Source organism: Diadema antillarum, unplaced genomic scaffold, assembly GCF_040938485.1.
Source record: "Diadema antillarum isolate AM-2024a unplaced genomic scaffold, OU_Dant_1.0 seq00000035_RagTag, whole genome shotgun sequence".
Classification (NCBI taxonomy): Eukaryota; Metazoa; Echinodermata; class Echinoidea; order Diadematoida; family Diadematidae; genus Diadema; species Diadema antillarum.
The window spans coordinates 2,268,920-2,292,720 of NW_027271149.1; the positions used below are offsets into that span (position 1 = coordinate 2,268,920).

A 23,801-nucleotide genomic window follows, 5' to 3' on the forward strand; every position below is an offset into this window, starting at 1 on the left:
TCAGAGCAAGGAGCATGATGAGAGGGGTGATCAGCTTCCTGATGAATTGAGGGATATACACAATGATCAACTTTCAGTGTAATCTGCAAAGGTATCTTTTCACTTTCCTGAGAATTGAAGAATATTTGTGAGAAGCAGCGAGTATTGACTGATAACCTGCCTGGAAATGCCATTTTAGATAAACTGTGTAAATCTGGCTGCGCTATATTAGAACACACCCATCGATGAATTCTTATATGCATTATATGTTTTCGAAGATACCTGTATGTATTGCAAAATGTACCCTCATTAAGAGCAATATTGCTAAGGTTATGGTTAGGGTTCAGTTCATACCAAAGAAAACATGAAGTACATCAGTTCATATCTGTATTGATATTGACTTTGTGAAGAAGGGTATGATCAGAGCATTATTTAGGCAAACTATGATTTGTATGCTTCCAGAATCAGGTGTCTGTACTTTCAAGTTCACACTGGTGCCTTTGGGCAGGAGATACTTCATGAACAATGTGTTGTAAACATTCTTTATCCTTCCAGTTTGAACACAGCCTCATTTTGATAGAACAAAGCTATATAATTGTGTAATGCTATAATTGTAATGCTATTCAACCAGAGTCCATCCTTACATCACCGTCTTGCTCTCGTTCTTGTTTATGAGAAGTAAATTCATTCAGCTTTCCATTTGGTGTACATTGAAACAAATTAACAATTTTTGTATATCTGTACATGTATGTGCTCAATGTTTCTTTGACCTTAGCCTTTTCTTCATTTTTGGTCTATGCAAATGCTTATTACGTGAGAAACATGTCTTCATTTTGACTTTGCATCTTGACAAATGTATCCCAAGCTATCAAAAAAGAGAGACACAGAATGTGAAATACTGTATTCAGTCATAAATAAATCAAAATGATGCCTTCTAGTTTTGTACAGTGCCACATGAACCAATTTGCCTTTCCCCATAATCATATCCTTTGAAAGACGCAAGGGCGATTGTAGAAAACAATATTCAAGTGTATGTAAATAAGATAAAAATGTATATTTTGTGAAAAGAGATCATCTTTATTCTTACTGTATTTATGGTGTCTGAACCTGCAGCTCTGAGGTATTTTGAAACTATGTTTAATGTACAGTGTACTATAATCAAATCAGGTCTGAGTGGTCTTGACATTGCCCAGAGGAACATGAGCATGGTCATTGTGTCTGTAAAGTACAATGTATTCTTGAACTTGTGCTGATTATGCCATTTAATAAATGTTATATATGTTCATATCATGAAATAAATGATGTCTTGCCTGTTCATTACAACTTTTCTTTGTGCTTGTTTAGAAAGAGAGGTGCATAACCATGTCAGTTCAACATTTGTTTCAGTGTCAAACTGCTACCTCCCCCCCCCCCCCCCCCCTGCCAGTTTATTTTGAAGTGAACTGCAGGCACAACTGTAGATGTTGCTGGTGACAATAGAAGTGAGAGAGTGGTGCATGAATTTCACAGAGCATCTACTTGTATAACACCCCTCGTGGCATGAATTTTTCGCGAATTGGAGCCGACAGCCTTTTTAGCGGCATGAAATTTTCGCGAACTGGAACTGGTATTCAATGCATATAGTGTAGAAAAGAACTTTCGTGTGCATTTTAATTTCGCGAATCTTCGCGCTCGCGAAATTCGCTAAATTAAAATGCACGCGAACATTTCTCATTTTACAGTAGTACAGGCTCATACACGTAGGAACAGACTCCTGTACTGAAGTAGTTCAATGTATGAATATCCCCTGCTCCCCCCCCCAAAAAAAAAAAAACCCAAAACAAAACAAAACAAAACAAAACAAAACAAAACAGAAAGCTGTGAATGAGCTTTCAAATGCCTTGGCTTACTGGCACATTTTCAAAACCTGTAGTCAACTATGCAACATCAGTTTATTGCTATGTGAGGCAGGCTTGGGTAATTTTTTGGCTTGTGTAGAACCCTTCTTTAATACAAAAGTGTGACTGCCACTTGAATATCTGCAGAGAAGATACAATGTAGGTCCATTGCAAGACAGTTGTGAGTATATGGATATGGATGTGGATTACTACACTGTACTTGGTTTTGTTGTTCATGCAATCGTTTATTGTTGTTTAATGAAGAACACATATACACAATGAAAACCCGTCCCAAAAAATCAGAATAGCACCACTAACAAGAGGTGTGCCTACAATGCTGTAATAATGTACACTAGGCGTTTTTATATCAGCCCGATAAGAATCCAAGCTCGAGGTATTTTTCGCGATCGCAAATTAGCGCGCTATCTTATTTCCTATTCACATCAGCCCGAACATTACATGTATACAATAGCGCGCTAGTTCACGTTAATTATCCTGCTATTTCGGAAATTTCCCGAGTTGGACTCGAGAAATTTTCTCGATCAGTTAGCGCGCTAATTTGCATTCACATTATCAAATAGCGCGCTATTTCGTGATCGGGTTAATTTCCCAAGTCAGAAAATAGAGTGTTGTTTTGAAACATCGGGCTGATGTGAAAACGCCTACTGAGTCCTCTTTGGTGTTGCACCAATATTTGATGTAGAAATCGCTTTAAATTCATCACAATTGAGCAATGGGTTCGCTTACTTTCCAGAATTGAAAATAGCCCTTCCCTGGCTCTTCAGCTTTTGTACTGCATTTTGACAGAAACTCATAAATTGATGATATGGATAACGGGAAATTAAGTCTTAACTACTTGTGTATCTCACAAAAGATTCATAAAAACTTCAGAAGCGCTGCAAAGTAATTTGTCACATTACCACCATAAAACAATTGATTCTGACACAGTCTAAACATATGCTTTCCTAAAATATACAACAAAAAAAACCCAAAGAATAAAAAACAAACAAAGAGACAGACACAGAATAGGAATGCAAATGTTCAAATATATGAAAGTGGAAATTGTACATAAACATTTGCATTTATTTTAATTTATTGCCATTTCATACACGTGACTTTTTACACAGCTTCAGTTTTACCTCCTGGTAAATACGAATACTGATGGAAGATTGTATACATGTAGCTGACAACATTATACTGTAGATGTAAACCTTTCACATGATCACAGTTCCAAGAGCTGGAGACCAGTCAGTGTGAGTACAAAGGATTCTGTTTGAGTGTTATCAGTTCCTCACTCCTGTCACAGGCCATTTAGTGTGTTGGGGTGAAATGGAGAAGCAACATGGTGATTGTGGCAAGGCGTCATCTGTAAAATGGACGAGTATGCATTCATTCATTCCATTCAGACCTGTAGTTCATAAATTCTGCAGGTTGAAATGTTGATGTTTTTCTCCAAACTAGGTTTTTTCCTACTCCAAACCTTGGTACCGCATTATATTCTGAGATCACTAAAGGGCATCATGGATGACTACATGTACTGTCAAACTGTCCTTGTCTGAGCAACTGACACATTAAGGATGCTGCTATCTTATAATTGTAGTCAATTCCACACACCAATTAAATCCTGTTGATGGCATATATCACATCTGAGGAAGGAAAGTTGGCCAGTAGTACAGTGGAACCTCATTCTAGTAAGGTCGGATATGGCTGGATGTTTGATGTGAAAAGGTAATCTGGCAGGTCTATTTCCTTTTTTATATTCATCCTTGATATAATGACATGCCAAATACAGTGCACTCCATTACAATGCACACAGTTACAATGAAATTCTGGTTACAACGAAATAAAAATTCAGGCTGCAATATTATCGTTATGTTGTCTATTGTTTATTTGTATGGTTATAACAAAAATTTGATATTATGAAAGAAAACTGCCGGTCCTGTGTATCGAAGTTTCAGTGGTTCCGAGCACTCTGGATACGCTAAAGTAGTACCTAGCAATGTGTTTCCATTGGTGAGTTGTGATTGCCTTTGGTACCAAACATCACTGTAACCTTACACTGACACTCCAAAATAAAGAGTTTGTTTCTCAATAACATTCTCTTGACTTTGACCACCACTGACATCATGATGGAAATGAACACTGTAAGGTAAAAAAATGACAGGTTTATGGTCAAAACATCAAAAAAGTAAAATGGAGTCCATTCAGAAGGGTAAATTATTTAACATTGTGCTGTATTTTGTGTTTAACATTTTGGGAGAAAAAGAATCTTTCCTCCTCTTGGTTTTTTTTTACCAATTTTGACCTCTGATGAATCTTCATGGTTTTCCTTTGACTTAGATATTATTCTGCTAAACAAGGCTCAAATACTGACATTTCCAGTACAAGCAAGAGTCTTCAGTGTTTTTCTCTAGCAAATTCAACTTGATGGAGTGAAATCATTGGTCCATGTTCCTTCTTGCAAGACCAACCATTCCTGCAGACAAGCTGTCAAAGTAGACTTGGCAAGGTCTCTACAGAATAATGTCAGGAATTCAATATGAACTGCAAGTTGAAAATTGCATAATTTCCTTGTGGAACTGTTGCCTTTTGATACCCTATATCAGGTCACACCCATTATCACAGCAGAGAGACACCATGAATCTGTGGGTCAAAGACACTCTTGCTGATGGCTGAGAGTTGCGGTCACTTTGGTCAAAACCATCCTCCTGCTCTCTACTGGTCAAAAGACGCCTGTCTCAATCTCTCCCCAAAGCCTCCAGGCAGAGCCCAGAGGACCGGGTTCCTGCCTCCTCCGGTGATACGCCGGTGCAGCATCATCAGTCAAACCATTTGGATGATCCCCTCTGACCAGTCATCCCACTGCTACCAATCAACTTCTTCTTGTACTTGCTGACCATGGCATTGAACTGTTTTTCCTCCTTCACATCCCGCCCATGCTTCTTCTTACTCTGATTCTTCTGTAAAATGCAAATAAAAACAAAGAAAAAGTGGCAAGTGCTAGCTTGGCATTTCTCTACAGCTTTGCTAATTATATGTCCAGGGTAACAAAAATCTAGAAAAGTCTTGAAAAACAGATTTGAAAAACAGAATGTTTTCCCAAAGCATGACTACGTTGCTGCCTTAGAATAATGTGGCACACAGGGGGTATACGCCATGGCACATAAAAAAGAGTTATGAAGAGTTTCTCTTACTCGTCTCTCCTTCCTGAGCTCCTTCTTGGACACGCCCAGCGCTCCAGCCGGCACGGGATCCTTCATGCTGCTCCACACCTGTCGCTGGAGGGTCTTCCTCTTCTCCATCCGGCTCTTCCTCTTCTCCTCCGCCACACGCCCACGGTCCCGCCAGCGGTTCTTGGCCCCAAAGTGGCGCGGCAGAGCCTTCTTCCTGCCACCAGCGGGCATGACCATGGCCTCGTTGGCTGGGGCGGGTGCCTCTTGGCTGGACCTCTGCTGGCTCAGTATCCTCTGCTGAGAGTATGGCCTCCGTGGCTGGGGCATGTCCTCCTGCTTACCCCTCTCTGACAGGACATCTTGCTTCATCTGGGGTGGGGGGCAAGCAACAAGTACATACATATGACTGCAATCTTACTAGTCCAAGCAATGACAATCATTTTATAATGGTCTCACAACTCTAACAGTTTTGAAGCAAGTTTGTTTTCTTTCTTCTCATATATCAAGTTTAGGTTCAGTTTGCTGGGAAATATAGTAAAGAATTTTTGTAAAATCAAACAGTCAGAAAAAAAAAAAATTAGCCTGTCTCTAAAGAACAAGGCTTTCACAACAACACAGGAAATACTAGGAATGAATGAAATCTAGAAATTATTCATCTAAAAGTGTAATGTTACCATAGTGAAAACAAATAACACAACTATCAACAATAATAATGTAACACAAAAAGGTACAGCAAATCGTTAACATATACATGACTAAACATGGTGCAGGCATTTAAAATAATACACACAGAATAATCACATCAAAATGTATGTAAATGTATTCAAAATGTAAAATGTCCACTGAAGACAATTAAGACACGACACAGACAGTGCATTTTAGTGAGTTTCTTTGTTCATTTTAAAAGTTCTTTTTTTTTAATGCTTACCATTGCCTTCTCTTTTCTCTTCTGTTTGATCTCAAGTGCTCGCTTGTTTTCCAGGGAAAATCCCACAATGGGTCGCTAGAACAAAGACAAGTATCAGACAAAATTATTTCAAGCTCACCTTTATGTTCCGATATGAAAGTATTTAAAATTAAATCTTTGCTTTTTCTTTTGGTGGTGGTAGCTGGGGGAGATATGGATGGCTGTCTCTAGTACTACTGAGAAAATAACTGATTAATACGATAGGTATCTTGGGCACCATCGAATCTCATTTAGGCAGTGTGAACTTTACGAACAGTATAATAAAACAAACAAATGAAAACAGGTTGCTGTGTACAATGACATGACTTTGCATTCACATTTACTTACATCAAAATCATTCCCTTTTTTTTTCTCTGAAAGAAAATTAAATAAATTCAAAACCACAAGAGTGTAATAAAGAGATTTATCAATGTTTTGGTCTTGGCAAATAATACATATCCCTGTAGCCTATGGTGAATCCAAATGATTTGGTACATACTGCATTACCTCCTGGAGAATGAAGGCAGATTTGAGGCTTACAGTAGCATTGCAATGACTTTGATAGGTTTGAAATCAGAAGAGCTTTTCTTTTCTTCTGCTAGTGTGCTATTGTTTTACTATGACATGGTAAGCAGGGTACACAACCTCTATCACAATGAAAACTGATAACTCTTGAATATTCTATGAACACTTTAGTTTGATTCTATAAGCATAACCTAATAAGTAATGTCTCTTGTTAACAGCACGAGAAAAATTGTAAAAGAGTACAAAGAATCTAAAAAATCAAATCAATGCTTGCTAATTAGATGCCAACTGTTTTTACCTTTGCTGGACCAAACAAATCTGGGTTGTTGTTGAGATGGTGAAGTGCTGCTAAGGCATGCTGGTGTTCTGTGAACTCTACAAAGGCAAAGCCAAGCGGCTTGCAGACCCCCTTGGCATTGGGTTGATTCCTGTCTCGCATTATCCTGGCCTAAAGTATTGGCAGGCAGAGGCAGGAGAGGAGTGGGGATGAAGAATACAACAGAGCAATATTATCACTCTAAATTCTAATATCATTGTAAAAATGGAAATATGAGTACAATTAAAATTGATTGAAATTACAGTTATTTGAAAATAATGAATTGCAGAAAAGTGCAATGATAATAGCCAAAAATAGTTGGAGGAGGTACCTGCTCACAAAAATAATCATTTTAGTACTGATTTTGCTAAACATTGCCACTGACTTTTATCATCAGAGTTAGCATTCTATAACGTCATACTCTACCTCTGTACAGACACAAAGGAATGTGAATTTAAATCACAGGTATTGAGAAACTCTCTCTCTATTAAAACGGATTGTGAAACAACTTTGACCATCATGAGCACAGGGTATTCTAACACTTAATGGACTCCCACGTTCTATAAGCTGTGCAGTCGGTGAAGATTTGGGTTTTGGTAAACATCTCCATATAAATTGTTTAACTAATCCAAGTAGGATTAAACCCGCTTCTTTAAATTTTCACCATATGTTAACTTATACACTTCCTTTACTGAAGTGACATTGCATTCTTTTCATAAAAATAATCAATGATATTTAAGACAGTTTGTCAAGAATTCTCCTACTTTCCTAGATTATTTCATTGTAAGTGGAAATAAACCTGGAGACCTGAAGAATTAATGCTTGCATCATAATTTTCAAGTTTTTCTGTTTGAGGGTAAACACGAATGAAATTTCAGTATTTTAGCAAAAGAAACCTTCTAAAGCTAATAATTTCCATGACCTTCAGTTGTGAGTCACATTGATCTCACAGAGCTGAAGGGTTGCATGTTCGAATTACAATTTTGAAGTTATCCAGAATCTAAAATGCTCATTAAATTTCAACACATCAAAGATACTAACGGCACAATACAGATTAATCGGTCACAACTACCCAGTACTTCTTTTATGGGTGCTGTACTGCACTATATGTGCCTGTGTAGCACAAAACCAATACGAAGTCTCACGTTAAGATTTTTCATGGGGACTCAAAATAGGTGAAACAGGTCAACCTAGTCAATCTTGAGGTTTTTATGTCATCTGAAAGAGTAATTCTTCTACCTACAAATTTGTAATTCTAAATCATAAAAAAATCATAAAAAATAGGAAATTGTGTTGTTGCTGTTTTGTTTTTTATTTTAGGGCAGTTTTTCTGTTACACTTTTGTATAATAGTGTTATTAGGTATGGTGTCTTAGAGGCCACTTTTCATTTCCTAAAAACCCTTACATACTCTCCACTTTCAAGTCTAATAACTTTTGAAGAGATAATGCCGCTGCTTTATATGGGAATGCTAGTCATTAATAGAATGGGCTTCAAGAGTAAGCAAAATGTCAGCCTCATTTAATAATCCCTTCATTGTGGTTGCCCTGGAGTTTAACATCCTGTTTTTTGTTTGATTTATGCATAGAGCAGCTTGGTGAGATTAAGCACTTGAGTAGACCCTGAACTTCAAAGCCTCTTTTTTCAGTAAACACTTTTCCAGGGTGTGAACTACAGTCTTGTATCTTTCCATTATTTAGACAGATTACACAAAGTCCACTGGTATTGAGCTATACATAAATCATAAGTCTGATGACTTTTTTGTGGTTTTGTGATGCAAGGTCACATATGACTGTCTCTTCAATGTAGATGGCAGTATTTATTCTACATCAATCTTACATAGAGGCACATATCACTGGTACAACAGACCTCAATGACCTTCGACCTCTTGTCTCCAGCAGCATCTTTGGCTAGCTCCCTGAGACGCTTGTCGTCCACAGACTTGGGCAGGTTGTGGATCGCCAGGCGAGTCGGCGAGACGAAGATGTTGAGGTTGCGAAGCTTGTCCCGCTTCATCTCCTCCACCTTGAGCCTCTTGTTGAGGTAGACTTCGGGGAGGCCCTCGGCAGCCTTGGTTCCCGGCCGAATCACTGCATGGGGAAGATGGAAACGATAGACATTAACCGCATGCCAGGACTATGTGGTCCTCATTAAAAAAAAAAAGAATAATAATCATTCCTCATAAAGAGCATCTCTCCTTTGATTCTACTACAGGGAAGTTGTATCAAATAAGAAAAAAAAGACATATGACAGTAGATAAATCCAAGAATCACTCTGATATGAATGAAAAGGTATGACATTTTCATACAAAATGTCATACTCATTTGATTACCCATTTGTTAGTGGCTTTACCATGTTTTCTGATCAGTCTACCCTCAACAAGAATCTTACAGAAACAGACAGATGCTGGAGTACAGGAGAACACTTTAAAGAGGGCCATGCATGTGTAAGAGGCTTTGAAATTGATGAAACTCAGAACATCAAATTTTTGTTGTACTTCAAGCTGATTGAAGCATCTTGATAATCTCACAAAGTAAACAACAAACTTGCATGAACTAGAGAACAGGAGAAAGGTTGTCAAAGACATTGCGATAAACTCCAGCTGACTACAGATAATGGGGAATTGGTATCAAATCAGGCAAACTACAAATGCCCTAGAGACAGGGTGGAGACACACTTACTGCCCTCCCTGAGCAGGTGGAGATTCCGCCTGTCCTTCTGCTCTTCCTTGGCCTTCTCCTTCTCCGCCGTCCTAAGACGGACGGCTTCTGCGCGACTGATGGCCGGACTCACCGCCAGCAGACGCCCTCGCAAGGTCAGAGTGGTGCCCTGATATAAAGCAGAGTTCATGGATAAGAGATACTCTCGATATCAATATTTACAACAGGCACAGTAGCAGGTAAACCATCTATTACGATTCCTTGTCAGGTGGTTGGCGAGCTTATGAGAAGCATTATCTTCTTCTTTGTTAATTGTGAAAATACAGCATTCCCATCTGAGCAATGTTTGAGCCATGGAAGAAGAGAAATGCAATCAATCTGATAGAGGTGAAGCTATGCATGCCTTGAATAATTTTGATCAGAATCATTTCAGGTATGATAGAAGTGTAGATAGATAGAACAGTTCTGCCAATTACTTCTTTATGCCAATTGACAACACGGTCAGTCACTATAACATCAACATTCGTACCAGACTGTTTCTTTTTCACTCATAAACTTCCATTTTACTTTAGATAAACCTTAATCATTTTGTAATATCCTTAATACTAGTTTGCTTGTCAAATCAAAGTGCAATTTCACACCATGTTCAAGTGGTTTCACCAATACGTGTGTATTCTTTAAATAAAGAATAATGGGCTAATGGGAGAGTGTGGGGTGATGACACCATAACCTGTTCAAAATTGCATGTTTTTGGTAAAAAAACAAAAACAAATGTGAAACATTGTAATTCATTGCTTTCCTGTTTCATGTCTGATTTTGATGAAACTTTTATCATACTGTGCTCCTGATTCTACTCTTTAAATACGACCACATTAAGGTGCGTATCGGCGATTTAATTTGCACACGATGCAAATACCATTGCATTCACTTCAATGATCAGATTTACCTCTTGGAGACACTTCTCAGCATCTTCTTTCCTCTTGAACTTCACAAATGCTGTTCCTGGAAGTACAATGGGGGGGGGGGGGGGAAGGAGATATCTCATTGCTGCAAATCTGTATCATGCAAATTATAATGCTCATGATTTCTGTTGCAGTAAGTATGCTACCAAAAAAAATGTCCTCATGGGACTAATGACCTCAGGCATTACGGCATTTTGTTTGCCGATTAACATGTCCGTTGGAGTGTTTTCTGACTAATTGTGCCTGGATAGAGATTACATAATCCTCCATATTCATCGTTTGTGCCACTATGGCCTTGCAGTTGGACTAAGGCACAGTGTGATACGTGACCAGGAAGGCTAATTTTACAGGTATATTTGGAGGGATAAAATATGTTCTAATGAAACAGTGCAACACGAGGATACATGTTAACAATTGTGATCATGATAGACTTTGCAGAGTAAAGCATTCCTAAATATAATATGGACACCATCAAAATATATGCATGCAACGTCTATGTAATATGCACATTTCCTGATATATTATCGGTGTCATCATCAAAGATTACAACTCCTTCATCACTGCAGTATTGTTATACTGATCATTAAAGTGATCTGTGATGGCTATGGTTTAAGTGTCAGTAGCAATGATGTTTCAGTGTTGAAGAAGTAAAAGGAGAAGGGGTTGTAATCCATGTAGTACTTGTGGTTACAACAGTGGCAGCAGAAGTATCTGTAGTAGCAGTCATACTAATGGCTGCATCCACATAGTGACACTCCCCATTAAAATGAGTTTCATCTCATCACCAGCTGTGGTTCAGTGGACAACACCACTGACAGTCAATCATGAGGTCCCTGGTCCAAGTCCCCTAGCTAGAGCAGTTTTCAGGGCCCTTCAAGGCATTCATCCTCATTGCCCTGAGATCTCAAAAGAGGAAATCCACCCCAAGAATACATAAACTTCAAAAGACAGAGAAAAAAAACTCCCTGCAGAATGATGCAAAAATGGCAAAAATGGAAGAAGAAATTATATGAGAAGAAAATATGACATTTTGGCAACACACTTTTTTTTGTTAAAAACGTTTCTTGACCAGTCCTTATAAATATTCAGATATTAAAGCAAGATGATGATGTCATACCCTCACAATTTTTCATGTATGTCATGAAATTTAGAAGAAAAAAAAATTGATATATTTCCTCTCTAAAAGGGACTTGAATCTTCCGATCCTATGACTGCTTGCTTACCAGCAGTCACTGGTGTCTTCAGTGGTCACATAATCACAAATCAACTACAATCAATTCATATGTACCTCGAGAGTGTTCTGTCATCTGATCGAGTACAACCCGACAAAACTCGACGTCACCGAAGGGTGAGAAGACTTCTGTCACATCCTCATCCATGCAGTCGTAGGGAACATTCCTGAAGCAAGAGCAAACAAATATCCCTTCTTGATATGCATCACTTTAGAACTAGGGCTATGCACATAAATATGTGTGGTCATTTTGAGTGGACATAACTATACTCTCACATTCTTTTTGCTTGCAAAAAAAAAAAAGAAAGAAAAAGTATTGACTCCTGATTACGGTGGACTCCCATAATAACGAAGTCCTCGGGACTGGCAGTTTTCTCTCGTTATATCAAAATTTTGTTATAACCGAACAAATAAACATAACAAACATAGAGCAGATAATGTTGCAGTGCAAATTTTTACTTCCGTTATAACCTTCATTTCGTTATAACCATGTTCGTTATAATGGGAGTGCACTGTAAGAGGCAATATTTGCTTTCTTCTATATTTTGAGCCAAATGCTAGAAAACTTGCGGCTTGAAAATCTTAACATTTGTGTTCTCACACAAATTTCCGTAACTAATAATATTTGTAAATACTAGTACTGCAACTGTCCACTCTGAAATTCAATGAATAGTGATAAAAGATATAATAAACCTAGGAATTTTCACTCCCCTCCGATAGTAAGACATCACTTTTGACATGTGTTCATAAAAAACAGGAATGAAAACTCATGCAAAGCTTTCTTTCCTGAAAAGAATACGAGTATTTGGTAGGTATGTGAAATATACATATATATTAACCAATATATTCACTTTTGTAGGTAATTATAAGGTGCATTCACTCTTGAGAAGTTTGCATTATTTTGCTGACCTACACATTGCAAAATGCATGAAATATCATAGTTTTGAAAACTGAGATTAACAATACAATTTTACAATCAATACATACCTGTAGCTTTGATGGAACCAAGGTGGATTCTATCTCCCCTCGTAAATAAATGCCTTTGTAATTTCAATAGAAATTTTTATGGATGTCTAACCTGATAAAGAGCGTTTTTCCTTCCTGTATGTCCTCAGGTAGCTGCCTGTCCCTAGTCTTGTGTGGTTTTTTACCGAGTGACATCCCATCATCATGACCCTCTTCATTTTCTTCATCGTCATCTTCCTCAGAGCCGTCACTTTCCTCTTCTTCCTCATATGTCTCCTCCTTCTCCTCTTCCTCCTCCTCCTCGTCATCTTCATCTCCCACGTCACTATCATCTGCACTTCTGCCCCCTTCATCATCACTATGGGACTTCAGGGTAGGGGTGGCAAAGAGAAAGAGAGATAAATAACAAAGGAGACTGTTACAGTGTGTCAGTGTATTATCAAGCACAGAAGAGTATCCAATATGAGTTTATAGTTCGTTTAAACATTGTTTAATGTCTTAACAAAAAGGTTCACTTTGAAGCCGATTTTACATGAATGCATCTAATTTCTAATGGTGACATTATACCAGACATCCAGACAAAAATTTTCCATTTCTACTTCTTATCCCAATGAGTGCAAAATATGAATGTAAAATCTTGAGAGAAGAAATGACCTGAAGAGGCCATTTCCTTAGTACCAAACAAATTATAAGCTGCAATATAAAATAATAATGCCAACTGTCCTTGTGTAAAATCCTGAAAATTTGTGAGGTTACAAAGAGGTACTATTAAAGGGTGTGTACAGTAATGGTTGAGGTGAGCATTTAGCTTTTAATGTTTTGTGAGATACTCAGAAACCACTCTATGAGATGTCAAAGAGCATGCAGTTCTAAGGGGTATCAAAAGTTTATTTGATGAAAATCGGTTTTGAAATGGCTGAGATATCCCAAAACAAGGCGAAACAAAGAGATCCTAATAAAAGGCGTGGCCTGCCGCCTTTTATTGTTATCACTTTTTTTTTAATATCTCAGCCATTTGAAAACCAATTTTCATCAAATATACATTGACTCCTTCTTAAAATTACATGCTCTTTCATATTTCATAAGAGGTTTCTCATTATCTCACTTAGGAATGTTCAAAACATGAATCCCCACCTCAACCAGTACTGTATATTCCCTTTAATCTTTAAACTTTTTTTATAAAAAATATGCATTCTCATACACTGACAATGAAAATCTCTACAAACCTCAGCAAAATTCTAATAAACACATTTTAGGACATTTTTCTGTACCACATGTTGTCTTCACCCTCCAAAAAACATTCATATATTACAGAAGACATGATCCTATAGCAATGTACACACCATATCTTCATCTGTTTCCTCCTTCATTTCCTCATCTTCCTGGTCTTCATCTTGTTCATCATCTTTCCCAAACAAAGGGGGAAAAAAAGGAGAATACTATCATAAACATATCAAGTGATTAAACAATTGTGGTTAAATTGTGCATAATCAATGATATCACATGAATGAATCAAGTTTCAATTTTCATAGTATGCACATTTAGGCTCCATTTTTTTTTCTTTAAACAGATATGATTCCCAAGGAATCTGACTACGAGGAACTGCAAGAGGTCTGTAAATACAAACTGTGCTGTTACAATCTAATTTAGCAGTATTCTTTGTGATGGTGCTAAAATCATTTTACTTTGCAATTTAGCATATCATCAATGTTTTCAGGAAGGATGTGTCACTGATAGGGAAATGAATAGTTAATTGTCACTTCTGATATTATAATCACCTGAGGAGTACAAGTTCTGACCATCCACTTACTACAGCATACATGACAACCCTCACAGCACCCTGGAGTGTTGAAGAAATCTTGCTTTTATCACGCACCATCTCATCGAAATCTCTGTTGCCTGAATCTGTGGCGATATTTTAATTCTGCACAGTGCAGTACAGCTCAGAAACTTCCTAGGTGATACAGGCTTCTTCAACAGAATTCACTACTGTGAAACCAGAAATGTTCATGTGCATTTTGATTTCATGAATTTCGCAAGAGCAAAGATTTGCAAAATTAAAATGCATGCAAAAGTTCTCGTCTTCACTATATGCATTGGATGCCAATGGCAATTCGTGAAAATTCCATGCCGCGAAATAGGCCATCTGCTCCAATTGGGCGAAAATTTTATGCTGCGAGTATTTCTTGCTTTATTATTCTTTTAATAGATTGACCACCATAGCATAGTAGTTCACATAGGCCTACCTTGTGTGTTGGACCCATGCACTTTTGTTTCCTGCATTGCTTTAAGGTAATCCTCTCTTGGTAGCGTCCAATCAACAGCCACTGTGCGACCTGCACAATTCATACAGAGAAAAACAAGGCAGAAGTAACAGTACCTCCCTGGTAGTATGTGATAAGCTTAGTATCACACAAATGCATTTAGCATTAAAAACTTCAAGTTAACACCTGTGTACTGCAAATGCTATCAAATCATTTTAAATTTTCTGTAGAAGTCACAAGGCAAACTTCCTGCATTTTATTACAAATAAATAGATTACAATGGGAATAATATATCTCATATAAACTGCAATCAGCTTTCTCAAGTACAACATGCAAAGTGTCAATGCGGTACTAATCAACAGTAATATGCTGCATAGTTTGCAAAATAGACTGTAACTTTTTGTTAATAAGGAGACTTAAATTGCAATATTGAACACCATGGTCTTCAAATCTGACACTTTTTTGATGGCATGATTTGCACGTCTCTTTATGAACCATACACAAGTTGCACTCAAAGATATCCTTGTACTTTAATACTGCAGTACTGCAATGGCCCATGTAGGTTACACCTATTCAAGAATTTGAGCGCAGAGATCAGGAGCCCCATAAATTTGAGAATATTGTGATGCACACATCCTAACCATCTTACCCATTATTTCTTGGCCATTCATGTGCTTCACGGCTTTGGCAGCATTCTTGAGTGACTGGAACTGCACGAAGCCGAAGCCGAGCTTTTTGGACGAGTTGCCTTTGACTGGCAGCAGAACCTCATTCACCTGCCCAAAAGACTCAAAGGCAGACTTCAGAACTTCCTCTGAGCACTGGAGAGAATCAATCAATGACAACACAAGTGATCTCCATGGTTAACGGGGGGAAAAAAAATGTGACCGCCCAGCTCAAAATCCACAAAAAGTCACAGATTATGGTTCTCTGTAATGGACCAAAATATGTAATCTGGGGTGAAATTCTAGAATCTCAAATACATCAGCTTGGAATGGAGAAATGTAATCCAAGTCCTAGAAGCTTTTCTCTACCTACTGTCAAAGTTTGGCAGCTTAAAACAAAATGGAACCATAACTGTTCTGGCGGGTGCTGCTTTCACCAGAGAATAGAATATATTTTCAATTGATACTTCTGCACAGCATGCCTGAGTGACCCTAATCTTTCAAATCCCTTTTGTATAAAGCTGCACTTCTTATCTCTCTCTTATTTCAAACACTTTTTTGATGGCATAGGATGGTCCCATTTTAAAAAGTCATGTACCATTTTAAAGTTTAGAGCTTACTCTTAAACTACTTCGGAAAGTCAAAATTCATTTTGGCACACTTTTTGTGGGCATCGAGCCAGGTGGTCACATATGCAGTATAATGTAACAGAGAATGAGAGTAAGAGAGGAGGGAAGAGATACGCACTTTGCATTTGATACGACTGAATGTTGCATCTTCACAATATCATTGTATACCATCACTTTTCTAATGGATTTTATCAAAATATCACCAAACATGGCATACCATTATTGTATATTGTGTGGTGTGTTTTGTGTAGAGTGTTACAGTGGCACGTTTATAATGAAAGCCGGGTTTAATCGAAATGCTTTGGAAAAGCAAATTTGGCAACATTATTGCAGCAAGTACTACAAGTACTAGCATGTGAAAAATAATTGGTCCAATTAACCCTTCACAAACACTCATTCTGTATAATACTGTGAGTGTGTGTGCATGCATATGTTCATGTGCGAGGGAGGGGCTGCGATCCGGGTTGAAGTGGTATAGACACACAGTATTGTACATTATTGCTTGCAGCAGACTCTTATACTGAGCAAACTTTGGGTGAATCAAGGTCACCTCTATCAAGGGCAGCTAGTGAAAGATGTCTCTAACACAGCTGCTGTCAAATGAGATTCAGTAGAATTAACTCTGTTTGTGCTAGGCACTTTGGAGAGTGTCTTAAATGCTATGGGGGCTTTCTGTGCAAATCAATACTCAAAGCACACAAAGGGTTAACCATCAAAATGCACACAATAAATACCTTGAATGGGAGGTTTCTCACTATAAGTCTACACCTCCTCTTTTCCTTCTCATCTTCCACGTCCCCTTTCTTCTTTTTCTTCTTTTTCTTCTGCATTTCTTTCTCTTTTCCTTGGGAATCTGCGTGATCCTCTTTCTTCTGAATAATCTCACTCTTCCTTTTCACAGGTTGTCGTGTTTTAGTGTCTGAGGAATCATCTATAAAAGTCAGAGGAAATAGAACAATTGTCAGATAAATGTAATATTTTATGTCATGTAAATATTGCAAATGCATATTATGTAAAGTAACTTACGGTCAACAGGGTACACAAGGTCTTATTCTGACTTCTAGGAAATGCAGCATTTATATGATCTAATATGGGTCAAACTGTATCGCTTGTGAATTGTTCAATTCAAGATTTTAGACATGACAGAGTCCATACATCATCGCTGCAAATAAAGAATACAAAGTTGACAGACATTTATCAAAGTAATACAAAGTAATGCTACAGTCACACAGATAATCCCATTTAAAGAGCACTGTTGGTAGTAAAGTTATCAAGAAACAACAAAATTAGAGGTCATTAATATGAATTATGGGCTAAACATGTATGTGTTTCATGCACATATTACATTCTACCAAATGTACAATGAAAATCGTCTGAAAAAGAAAGCATGGTGTTATGGTGTATGTGCACTCTATGTTCCATGGTGTAAACCCCATGTGTGCCACATTATTCTGAGACAGCAACATAACCATGCTTTTGAAAAACATTTTGTTTTTCACATCTATGTAACTTTTATAGATTTTTGTTACCCTGGACATGTAATGACAGAAGTTGTTGAGAAAATACTGTACCAAGCAGTGTTTTGATGTAAATTGCACGACAAATCTATGATTGCTTTTCTTTCAAATGATCAGTAGTCATGACTTTCGGACAGAAAACAGTGACAGAAACTCAGAACTAACTCTGAAATCCAGTAGGGAACACCGCTTGATACTCAGTCACCACATATAATGCTAGCTAGTACAGTGTACATGTGTCAAGAATGGAATCACGAGAAACATTTTCATTGTACTGTAGCATTTGGCAATTTATCAATCGGTTTGGGCAGGTTTGTGCGTTTGAACAGAATATGCAAACTTGGCACGGTGTCAACTGAGTCTGGCGTGTAAACATGGCACATAGATTTAAACGAGGGTTACAAATCATATTGCATCGGTTACCAACTTAGACACAGCACAGCTGAGAAAAGAGGTGAATGTGATTTCTTCCACAAGCACACTCACTCCCTCACTTACACACACACACACACAAAACACACACACACACACACACACACACACACACACACACACACACACACACACACACACACACACACATATACACAAACACATTCAAGAATACTTTATGATGTTACCAGTCAGCCTCACCTCCTGTAATGCCACCAGCCTCGGACTTTGCAGCAGAATGGACATCCCTCTTGGGCTTCCTGTCAGCAAAGGAAACTTTCAGCTTCCTTCCCTGTAGAGACTTGGGGGAATTAACGGCTTTCTCTGCATCATCCCTGCAGGCAATGGAACCAGTGAAACAGAGAGTGGGTGAAGACAATCTAAAATATCCATAATCAGCTCTCTGCAAGCTGTAATACTGTACACACTTTAATTTCTAAATTGGTAACACATACTGTAGATGATTTATTATTGGAAATATCAAATATTTCAAAGGCATAGCATTTTTTTTTTTTTGTAATCCGGAGTTGGAAGACAATAGCATGGGTACTTGATTTTGTGATACAACTGTGTAAAGAATGTGAATATCAAACTGCTAGCATGTACTCAGCATATGAAGAGTTTATTTGCAAAAGGGGCTAGATCCACTTTTAGTACTTTGGAGAAAAAGTGGTTTGTTTGTGAGAATTTGTACACAAGTGTATGGAAATTCTAAATCTAATTTTGCCATGATTTCTATTCAAACGGTTGTCTGGAGTTGAAATTTTTAGTGTAACTACAAGGCAATAACTCAAACTGAATTCTGTGCGGTGATGCTAAGAACTAAATTTTCATCAAAAATGGATCTAGCCCCTTTTGCAAATAAGCTCTTCATATATTCATGTACAAGCTCCTTAGACTAGGCATTTGCGTGCAGCTGTTGCCTTCCCTTGTTGTATGTACTCACATTGCTTTCACACTACATGAGCAGGTATCTGGAGGGCGACATTTTGGCGAGTTGTTAAATTTTGAGTAACAAAATATTCAGCATCTGCAGTAGTTGAATGAAATCATATTGAACTTGCATTGCCAAGTATCACTATTTGTATTCCAAAAGAGTAATGTCAAAACCTTCTTTCCTGCAATATCAGAGAAATGAAAGCATTAATTCATGGCCATCCAAAACTGTTTAATGCAATTATGTAATCAATGGTGAGCAAGACAAAACCAAGTATACACTTACAAAATCAGAAAGGAACAAGAAAACACTTACTTCAGTGCGAATGTCACATATCCAAATCCACGGCATTTGTCCTTCACACCTTTAGAGGAGGAGAAATGACAGGGTTCATGAACTGTTAAGACTTGTGTGTGTGTGTGTGTTGTTGTTGTTAAACCAGTCCACGTACAATTGTACACTGTACAGTGGTCATAATCATAATTTAGTGTAAATCATATCAATATCAAGAGTATTCACTTTTAAGAACAAAGCAATGAAGGACTCTAAACCATTGCATGTCTGCTTCATTGAAAGCTTCATGTACTTGGTGTAGTGGTACATGAACTATTTCTACAAGTTTAAACAATTGACTATTTTGTTGAGTAGTTTGGATGAAATACAAATAGTCTTTACTACTGTATTATATGCCATATATTTCGTGAGTCTAAATTTTCATGAATCGGGACTTCCCGACAATTTCGCGAGTGGTTAAATTCGCGATCGTGGAGTCCTGTACTGAACGGAGAAATATTATACGCGTACGTCACATTCATATCGGCATTAGAGTCAATATTTTTGCATGCTTTTAATTTCACGAATAGCAGCTGACTCGCAAAATTTGTGAAAATGTATGTGAAATGATGTGATTTGCATGTGTTGTGACAGTAGAAAAAGAACTTACTGGCTTGTGATTAGTGATAAGTGACCGAATACTGGTACAATTTGTACCCTACCAGGGTACATCCCCCACTAAAATTTGGGGGAAAAAAAAGTAATACATGTATGTACCTGCGCTGAGCGATCGCTAGCACCCGCAGTCACGATGTAGGGCCTACCAACAGCAGTCTAGCGATGTCAATCAGAAGTCCCCCAATTCAACAGCAGTTGTAACTTTGCTATAATTCTAAACCCACCGTATCAAGCAAACACAATAAGAATGGAGCGAAACAAAAATATTTGTAAGAAAACAATATTAGAAGGTACAGTGTATGAAAATGACGTAACTTTCATCGCTTTGCGAGCAAGCTGGTTGTATGGTGTTCATGTGCTTGACAGACATGGCATCAGTTCAGCTTCTCCGTGTGTGTGTGGATATGTACACACTGTAATACACACGAGTGTGGCTGTATCCAGCGACTTGGGCCATGGCTACAACCACACTTGTGTGGCTGGATGGTAAAGTAAGTAAGTAAGTAATTTCTTATAAAGCGCTATGTCCAGTTACAAACTACTCAAAGCGCTTTCTGCTCTCTCTTAAGAAAATAGAAAAGGTACAAATAAATAGTACATTACAATACAGTGCAATACCATACAAAATAATACAAAACAATGACAACGCCTAACAGAAGAAGAAAACACACACACACACACACACAAAAAAGAACCCTAATCATATGATTGAGCAAAAAGATATGCCTTGACATGTCGTTGAAAAGTATCTAGGCTGTGCATGTTACGAACATTATCCGGAAGTTTATTCCAAAGTGAAGGAGCCAAATGGAGGAAGGCGCAATCCCCGTAGGTTGTCCGAGTTTTGGGAACATGTAGCACCGTCGAAGACGAAGAACGTAGGCTGTAAGCTGACTGCTTTACTGTGACCAAGTCCTGAAGATACTTCGGAGCCATGCAATGTAATGCCTTGAAAACAAGGGTAAGAATCTTGTACTCAATCCTCTTCTTGACTGGAAGCCAGTGGTATTGTCTTAGTATTGGGGTGATGTGAACATTCTTCCTCACACGAGCTAGAACACGGGCGGCACTGTTCTGTACTCTTTGGAGGCGACAGATAGAAGAGTTAGGCAGACCAGCTAATACTGCATTACAATAGTCAATGCGTGACGATACTAGGGCGTGAATAACCTTGACTGCATCAGATTCAGACAAGAATCTGCGAATTCTTGCAATGTTCCTCAGATGGTAGTTGGCACTCTTACAGGCACTTGTGATGTGGTCATTCATATTCAATCTGTTGTCTAGGATCACTCCAAGGTCACGAACTGATTCCAAGAGTGACAGATTCTGGCCATTCAGGGAAATGTGCTCCATCTCAAACACAGAGTGTTGGTGTCGGGAACCAATCAGGATCACATCAGTTTTGTCATTATTAAGTTTCAGGAAATTGCCACTCATCCAGTCCTGATTTGCCGCCAAGCAATCCTGAATTTGCCGACAACAGACCTGATCGGTTATTCCTGGCTTGAAGGCAACATAGAGCTGCGTGTCGTCAGCATAGAGATGATAGCTCAGGCCAAAACGTCTTGCTATGTCACCAAGAGGAGAAGTATACATGGTAAAGAGGATAGGTCCCAGCACGGAGCCCTGCGGGACACCACATTCGATGTAGCACTGCTTTGATGAAGAATCCAACAAAGTAACTACTTGGGATCTCAAAGTCAGGTAAGAGTGGAACCATTTGAGAACGTTTCCAGAGATTCCAAAACGATGCGACATTCTCATCAGCAGCAAATCGTGGTCCACAGTATCGAACGCTGCGGATAGATCTAAGAGGACAAGGAGTACCATCTGTTTCTTGTCGAGGGCTAGGAGGATATCATTTGTCACTTTGACAAGAGCAGTTTCCACACTGTGCCCTGGTTGATATGCGGACTGCAGGTTTTCGAACAGATCATTTCCCTTTACACACGCATGTGATTGTCACTGCCTAAATAATTTAGCCCCCAAAATTAAACCCAGGACTGCCAAAATAAGTAAAACCCCTACCACTGCACCAAGCTAACCAACACTCTCACAGGTGGTGAATAATTTAAATATGAGCATCCGTTTGTTTATATAGACATAGACATGCTAGACACATTCATCTTTTCTTTCTTTTTTTTTGGGGGGGGGGGGGGTGGGTGATGAATGTGAGAAAAGGCAGAATTCTGCCGACATTTGAAATGATGATAGCATTTCACCACCAGACCACTTTTTGAAACATCTTCCTCTTTGTGGCAACCATAAAGGCATGATTTCATGAACGCAATAATGGCAATGCCATGGCCATGTCCATGGCCCAATCTGGGGGACATTTCATGAAGGAACTTGTCGGATAAAATATCTGACAAGTAAATTTACAATTGTATATCCGACAAGTTTTGAGAAATTCATTTAGTCTGATTGGCTGATTTCTCTGAACTTGTTGGATATAATTGACTTGTCGGACATTTTATCCGACAAGTTCCTTCATGAAATGCCCCCCTGGACTGTATCACCCAGTTTCATGACAACATACAACTCCGACAAGTGATGGGCAGTAAATATAGCAGTAAAATTATGCAATTTATGGCCCGGGTAGGCCTAGTGGGCCAGATGGCCTGGATGCCGGATGGCTAGGAGTAGGAACTAGTTTCAACACAATTGATTAAAGATCCTATATGAAGGGAATAAATGTTCGTAAAATTCGTTTGTAGATGAAATATATGTTGGTAATTGACCAATTATGCAAAAAGTTTGGCTCAAATCCCCGCAAGCATCTAGATATCCGCTATTTGCAAGTCCCAAACATCCCCCTCCCTCCCCCTCGAAAACCAGCCACAGTACGGGACTCCAAAAGTTGTGACGTCACGCCAGGGTAGTTAGAGCCACGGGCCCCGGATGCTCTGTAGAAAAGCATTTGGCATCGGGAAAGAATTTCTGTCAATTTTTTTTCAAAGTCTGAAATCTCTGCTATTTATACTTTTGACACCAACTCTTTACTGTTTGTCTACACTTAATAGTATTATCATGAACTGCTTCTTCTCAAACAATTATTTTGTATTACTATGATCTGCAACAAGCCCAAATTTCACACAATTATCACAATTTTCTCCTCATAGTTTTGGTGCGAAAGTAGATCCGGTCGGCCGTCGGTCGGTATGACGTATCACCTCGCAGCTCGTATCGTATGCATTGTACGTACGTACGTGCGGTTCACATTTGTATCATCGTAACTTTTTCATAGCGGTTCGTTTCGAAATTTCGCGTCGATCAATTTTGAGCTTTCACTCCTTCCGAAAATGGCCGAGAACAGTGAGTTATCAGAGTGATCTTTTTATGGACTTTGAGGAGTACGTTAGTGAAGAGGAATGAAGCGACAAAAGCAGAGAAGGGGACGAGAATATAGACGAGGACGATGGAAGTTGGGAAGATGTAAGCTGGGGAGAGGACGATGGAGAAGTGGGAGAGCAAGGTGCTGTCGACGTCAATCCAGCCGGGGAAGCAGCGGCAGGGCCACGGGTGCCGCAACCCTATGAGCCGCTGCCTTTCGATGGAGATGGAATGGCAAACGACGGGGATGCTCCTCGTCTCGATTTTAGACATATTCATTAAGACATATTTCAAATTTCATGGCGAAATGATGTTTCTATCTTGAGAAATTTAACTTTGAAATCACAGCAATATCACCCCATTTTTTTACGAGCACGCATGAAAATGTGACCCAAATCATGTTTGCAAACAACGCCGAAAAGCTGCATTCGCGTGT

General features: G+C 38.6%; 1 protein-coding gene across 1 annotated transcript; it reads right to left on the bottom strand.

The window, feature by feature from the left end:
* Positions 1 to 4,534: 4,534 nt before the first annotated feature.
* Positions 4,535 to 21,790, bottom strand: LOC139725383 (RNA-binding protein 28-like). Its single transcript, XM_071636465.1, has 16 exons — positions 21,163 to 21,790; positions 19,394 to 19,442; positions 18,343 to 18,476; positions 16,927 to 17,123; positions 15,548 to 15,719; positions 14,881 to 14,970; positions 13,978 to 14,039; positions 12,747 to 13,000; positions 11,726 to 11,835; positions 10,422 to 10,477; positions 9,497 to 9,644; positions 8,685 to 8,905; positions 6,799 to 6,948; positions 5,958 to 6,032; positions 5,051 to 5,398; positions 4,535 to 4,816 (listed from the first exon to the last, which is right to left on the bottom strand). The coding sequence occupies exons 1-16, from the start codon at positions 21,788 to 21,790 to the stop codon at positions 4,676 to 4,678; spliced, it is 2,835 nt and encodes a 944-aa protein (XP_071492566.1). The 3' UTR covers positions 4,535 to 4,675.
* Positions 21,791 to 23,801: the final 2,011 nt, after the last annotated feature.

Bases quoted from the DNA above. Each gene is read 5' to 3' on its own strand.
- LOC139725383 (XM_071636465.1), bottom strand. From the start codon at position 21,790: ATGTCGCATCGTTTTGGAATCTCTGGAAACGTTCTCAAATGGTTCCAC. The intron at 18,477-19,393 runs GTAAGTGTTTTC...CATTGCCTGCAG, and splicing joins TATGTGACATTCGCACTGAA to GGATGATGCAGAGAAAGCCG. The intron at 11,836-12,746 runs GTTAGACATCCA...CTCTTGCTTCAG, and splicing joins GGAAAAACGCTCTTTATCAG to GAATGTTCCCTACGACTGCA.